General features: G+C 29.1%; 1 protein-coding gene across 1 annotated transcript in view; it reads right to left on the bottom strand.

Moving 5' to 3' along the window:
* dpa (disc proliferation abnormal) overlaps positions 1 to 5,157 on the bottom strand; it is a 17,822-nt gene extending 12,665 nt beyond the window's left edge. Inside the window, exons 1-4 of the mRNA XM_014438397.3 lie at positions 4,985 to 5,157; positions 4,616 to 4,801; positions 2,776 to 2,939; positions 753 to 926 (exon numbers count right to left, since the gene is read on the bottom strand). Of these exons, the coding sequence (XP_014293883.1) occupies positions 753 to 926; positions 2,776 to 2,939; positions 4,616 to 4,796 (519 nt within the window). The 5' untranslated portion in view covers positions 4,797 to 4,801; positions 4,985 to 5,157. The remainder of the gene's footprint in view (positions 1 to 752; positions 927 to 2,775; positions 2,940 to 4,615; positions 4,802 to 4,984) is intronic.
* Between the last annotated feature and the right edge of the window lie 1,691 nt (positions 5,158 to 6,848).

Here is a 6,848-nt window from a genome sequence, read left to right on the forward strand (position 1 = left end):
TAAATATGATTGTGTATAAACTATAAAAACTTGAGATAATTATCTATTTCTAAATTGTCTATAAATATGATCGTGTATAAACTACAAAAACTTGAAATAATACTCAGCATGTGGAAGAGTAGGATAAACTGTCCATAAATATGATCATGTATAAATTACAAAAACTTGAGATAAATGTCAATTTCTAAATTGTCTATAAATAAGATCATGTATGAATTACATTAACTTGGGATCATTGTCAGTTTCTAAATTGTCTATAAATATGATCGTGCATAAACAACAAATATTTGAGATAATACTCAGCAAGTGGGAGAGCATAAATGTTAGCCAAAATAATTTTAGAACATCAAGAGAGAGAATTCCAGAGCTGCTGGAGCAACATGAGTATTTACTCTGGGGTTAAAACATACTTATTTAAATACATGAACCGTACAATTCCAAAACCAACCAATTCCATTTTCATTGTGTTTTTTTTTTTTTTTTTTTTTACACTAGAACTTCTTCCAGAATAAAATCACTATGACATATTTAATCTTACACACATATAATATTTATTTCCTCTATTATACCCTCAATAATTCATAACAATGAAAAAATTTTGATGTGAATATCTTTTTTTTTTTTTTTTTTTAATAGTTTTATACTACATTATCATGACATGAAAACCTCAGACAAAACTATTTTAGAATAAACTCTTGAGAAGAAATACACATTTTAAGCTAGACAGGTTCTAAAAAAATGAATATTCTTACTTTTTCTAAATCATTAAGATACAAGAGCTCAGGTTCAGAATCTTCTGAATATTTTCCAACAAAATTACTAATGAAATCTTTAAATTTTGCCTTACATCTTGAAACAACTACGTCAGTTCCCCAAATAACAAGAGTTGGCTCATTTTGATCGGTTTGAGAACTCTGTTCATCTCCCTGAAATCAATAAAAATATTAATTGTAAATAATTCTATATAATAGATGAAATGATAAAATGAGGCAAGGGATATAGGCCATAATCTTGTCAAGAGGTTTTTTGTTATCTAAATGTGCCTTAACGAAATTAACACTTCAGTATTGACAAAATTGTGAAACTATTGATAATTATAATTTAATTATTCATAATTTTACAATTTTGTCAAAACTAAAGCAATCATTTGATTTGGATATAGGAAAATAACAAAAAACATCTTATTGTCACTTCTAATCTGAGGCTACTTACATCATCATATATGACTTTGAAACAAAATATTACAAATGCAGAATTCAATGCTATAAAATAATAAATAATTAGATAAACAATAAAATATCTTCAAGTGAGAAGGAAAAAGTAATGATATTCACGTGGTCTTGAAAGGCCGTTCCGTGGAAGAAAAAAAAATATCTTGGTAAGATACTTACCTACATGGTATTAATTGTAATTTATTTATTAGAATGTATTACTTATACATCTACTCTACTAGCGAAATCTCTCAGTATAAAATTGCGCATACCATACCTCCGGAATGAAAGAGATAAAATTCGAAATTTCTAGATAGTAATTTTATTGATGGGACTTTATTGATGTAAAATTCCTGGGAACATAAACTTGAGGAAATTAGTCCAATAAATAACTCATGAATTTCTAGGAAGCCCCAATATCATTAATCCTTATTTTCACTTACATATCTTTCATGTGTCACTGTCAATATGGGCTTTGTTGTATCATATTTAGGGTCTTTTATAGAATGATGAATTGGTACACCAGTTAATTTTCAGTAACTACAGAGATAATTATTAATATGAGATTTAGTGGTGATGTGTTTATATATAAACATAACCATGAGTCAGGAAAATTAAGCTTTTGATCTATATCTCACTTACATTTTTTTCAATGGATCAGTTTTTATAAATCATTCATTTTATATTCTTGAAATGGCCAAACACCATTATTTAAAATGATAATTCTTCCAATTAACTCTGAATTTAATTATTTTTTCCGTATTATACCAATCTATGGTCACTAAAAATCCAGACTCCCTTTGAAACAATGAGCATAGGAAGTTCAATTAGTTATTAGTTGATGAAAAAAAAAAAAAAAAAAAAAAAAATGACTTGATCCAAAAACATTTTTTTAAACTTATTCATATGAACAGATGGAATTTAATTGAAATTCTTATAGGTGTCGGAAACATTTAAGAGTAATGAAATTCGCAAATAAAATTGATTATGAATTCCCACTTTTTGGAAATATTCCCATTTTATATGTTCCTTCCCAATGGGAATATTTACAGGCCAAAATACTAGATGGATCACTATCATCTCAAAGCGCAGTGAGTCCCATATATTAGACCGAACTAAAATATATCCATCCAAAGACAACAACATGGGTTAGAGGAAAACCCTGAGAGTCTCTACATAGAACTTAACTCTTGACCAAAATCTGTTTTTACAATAAATAATTTTTTGAGTTGTGCTTCTTTTATTTTAGGTGTGCAATATAAATAGATTGTGACATATTCATTTTATAAGTTTTTTTATTTTGAGCACTTTCAATTTCTTATATAGGATCACTTATTATTACACTAAAAATCTGACACTTAAAAAAAACAAAAACCTGAAATGTTACGTGTGGAATTGGACCAGGGTCCTTATGAACTTTTTTGTTGCTATTTAAGTCTATTACCACCTCTTTAAAAATTTCTAATCATTAACAGGAAACCTTATGTAAAAATTTATATAATTAGGAGCTTATAGATTAATGAAGAATAAATAGATTAGTTACCTTAAAAGATGAACAACATACCTCAGATTGTATATTAAGCTGTCTAACACGTTTATCCATTGGAATATCCGGTCTAGCCTTCAAAGGAGTGTTACGAACGACAGACCTTGGCGTTCTCATGGAACCATATATTGAACTAGGTGTTCCATAATTAAGGGGTGAGCTCACATTTTCATTTCCACCCACTAACATTGAATAGAGATTATTATTTTGTAATATAAAACAATGAGAAATAAATTCAGTGGAACAAAAAAAAAAGTACTAATGTATTATGTCCGACCAATGTTGCGAGTTAAGAGTTAGGAAACCACAAACTGATTAGCATGTACGTGAATCTAGGATAAGATATCAACTAGAAATATTCCATTGGGGTAAGTTTACCTCTCAAATAAGTATAGTGAACAGTACAATAATAATAATAATACAGTTGCTTATAATTCACATTGGTCGGATATGTAATACGAAAGTACTAAAAAAAAATTGATAAATTTAATTAAAGAACTTTGCATTCTGATACAATGATTCACACTATTCCCATAAATACTTATACATAAGTAGAAATTAATCAATAAGAGGCCATCCAACTATTTCTCTCAAGAAATTTCGAGTAAAGAATAAAATTTTATATTAATGAAAGAAAAAGTGGTGAACTATGAAGTTATTTCTATCCATTCTTCACCAATATTAAAAATAAACCAGTTTTCTGTGGCAAAAATTATTTTGAAGAGTCATTCATTTGACCATGTGAAGTGGATCGTTTGAGTGGATAAATAAATAATTGAGCTAAAAATAATGAAAGGCGATAATGCAAATTTAAACCACTGAAAAATTCTCAAAAACATAAATATCAGCTCTATCAAATTTCAGGGAATCTACAGACTTTTCGGATACATCCAGCCAATTTTACCTGTTCATTGAAAGGGATTGGGAGAAAAGTTGGAAGTAGATTGCAATCTTGGCAACAGCCTTCTTAAAAATTAGTAATTCTTTATCAAGTCACCTAATGATAAGAACTTATGAAGATGTGATTGTAGCAGTACAGGGATTGGATTTTATTATAATACTATTATAGAGTAAGGCAAACATAAACAATTTATATAATGTCAATAAAAAAAACTTCATTTCATTATGTCTTTGGAAAATAAATGATGCAACTATAAAGTCATGTATTGTTGAGAATGCATATTTAAACTTTATCAAATACCATGCAAAATAACAAATCATGGGATGGTAAACTCTACACTAAACTAAACCATTTCCATCTAAATTTTGAGGTAATATATATAATTGGTGTTTTTAAATTTATTTACTAACAAGTTGTGAAGTACAGTAAATTTGGATTATACATCCCAGTATTATTCACATGATTAAGTCTATGACAAATTGCATCAGTTAAAATAAATTACAACCAATGTCACAACAAAAATTAAATAGCCTCAATTATAAAGGCGATTTGACTACATTTCACACATTTCCTTTAAAAATTGTTTTCTGAAGTTACTCTAATAAATTTAGTGAAGTGAACCTAGCTCTATGGCTATGAATTTTTTTTTTTTAAAATACAATACCCTAGCCTAGGTATACCATTTATAACCAGCCAGCTCATTTATCTCCCTAACCACCTAGCTACCTACAAAAACCACTAAAGTGGAGGATGGAAGACTCAAACACCAATGGTCTGCACAGGATAGTTGTGGTAGCAAAGTGAAGTATACAGATACCCCCATCTAATTTTGTTTATACATATATTGATTCCGAAAAAAACATTAGACTTTTTGTTTCTCAGTTATGTTACAATTAATTTAATTTAGTTCTTTAACATTCAAACTTAAAACAGACAATATAAATAGACATAAAATACCAAAGGGGCTGGTTGGCCTCATTCGATCATCAGAAGCAGATAACGGTAATGAAAACGGATCCGATGCTTCAACAATGTAATCATCTGGTCTACTCCTTGGTGTTCTAGCTCTTCTTGGAGTTCTTGGGCGATTGTGGGGTGTACCTGGTCTATGAGGTGTTCCAGGTCTACTTGAAGACATCTTTCCTGAAGTACACAAAAACTTTAATACATAAAACATTGATAAATTACATAGATAAAATTTATGGACAAATAGCATTAAATGTATTTCCAAGAATTGATAGAAATTTGTTAATTTAATACAGCACAAAAAGTTTACTCTTAACAATACAATAATTCATTAACATAACAGACTTCTAAAAATATTACCTAAAAGAGAACTAAATTCAAATCAAATAAAACAAGCACAAAAGATAGGTGATCCTTCTTAACAGCAGCTACGGTTTGTACAAAGAAGAGTGTTTGCTATTCCTAAAATGTAATATATCTTTGTGTAAAAATAAGGCTCAACAATATTCAATACGACATAATCAGTACTCAGAACCCGCTTAATAACAAAATTAGCGCGGGAATAACCTTTCCAAAGAGGAATCTTATTTGAAGCAAAGAGGTATAACAAACAATGATTGTAAATTAATGTTCGGATTGGTATTTGCTCCCTTAAAAGTATTTTTTAAATTTTGATGGAAAGATAATGAGTGTAAAAACCATACATAGATCTGATTTTATAAAACAGAAACAGTAACTTAGTGAGGGAATTTCTTGAAACGTCACCTAATCATATAATATATACAATTCTGAAGAAATATGTAAAATGTTTATTTATTTTGGCTTATTTATTGACAATTGAGAACTATATAAAGGTAAAAACAATTAATTTAACTTAACATTAGAGTATTTTATTGATATATGGATGGGACGGTTAAGTTGATATACAAAAGTTAGCTATAACTAACAACTAAAAACTAAAGCTAAATTAGTTGTAGTTGCACTAGGAACTAAAACTAACCGGTTAGCTGTTATCTGTTTGCTGATAGCTAACTTTTAGAACTAAATTAGCTATGAAAGGAATATGGTCCGGGTGTGGTCAAAAAAACTCAAATAGTATAATTCTACTATTTGAGTTTTTTTGACCGCACCCGGACCATATTCCTTTCATCTTTACACACGGTCAATCAATAATCTTCCAGTAAATTAGCTATGATCTGAAATTAGGAACTAACATTTAGTTCTGAAGCTATAGCTAAAACTAATGTTTAGTTTGTTCAATCTTTAGTTTCAACTAAAAAATAATATTATAATAAAAAATTCCAAGTACAGACTTCGCTTTAACTATTCTTATTTCTGACATATGGCCGTGTTTGTTTTCTCTGGTCAATCGATCAATTTCAGAGGTGCTGAGAATGAAAACAGAATCGATTTTATTATTTATTAAGAACTAATTTTATATCCGTTTGCATATCTATTTATTTAAACTTTTCGGATTTCCAACATATTAGGTCCACACATATGTTTTCGGAGGTGTGGAAAATGAAATAGATTTTATGATCGCAAGCTTCAGAATTGATTTATTTTAATACTTTGCGGATGTGTAACATATTGGGGTCCCTACATGTGTTAGAAATCAGAAAAGTTGAAATTAATCAATACGCAAGCGTGCGACCATAAAATCGATTTTATTTTCATTTTCCAAACCTCCGAAAATAAAAATTAGTACCCCAAAATGTTAGAAATAGGAATGTAAAAATAAATATATACGCAAGCAGGCGACCATAAAATCAATTCTTCAATATTTTTAGCTCCTCCAATATCTTATGAACAGATCCTAACAAATAGTTTTTAATAAATAGTTTTTAGTTGTCCATTTCAACTAACTAGTTTAGTTGTAAGATTCAGTGGTTGCTAACAGTCAGTAACTAAATTAGTTCCAATTTTATTATAGGGGAACTAATTCTGACAACTATTTAGTTATTAGTTTGTCCTTAGCTAACTAAATATTAGCTTGGTAATATCCAACTCTGACTGAAAGACGTTTGAAGCTCATCTTGCCTTAACATTTCGACCGAGACCAGATAATTACTCCGCAAGCGTAACCTATTTCCTCAACAATATCTGTAGATTGATGCCCTTCAGAGTTTTGATAACTTCAAATGCTCTTTCGCTTGCTCTTTCCTCTATTCTAATCTATATCTCATTTCTACCTACCTTCTTAATCTGACTAGTTCAGTTTTGT

The sequence above is a fragment of the Halyomorpha halys genome, unplaced genomic scaffold (genome assembly GCF_000696795.3).
Source record: "Halyomorpha halys isolate HHAL.00 unplaced genomic scaffold, Hhal_1.1 Scaffold57.1, whole genome shotgun sequence".
NCBI lineage: Eukaryota > Metazoa > Arthropoda > Insecta > Hemiptera > Pentatomidae > Halyomorpha > Halyomorpha halys.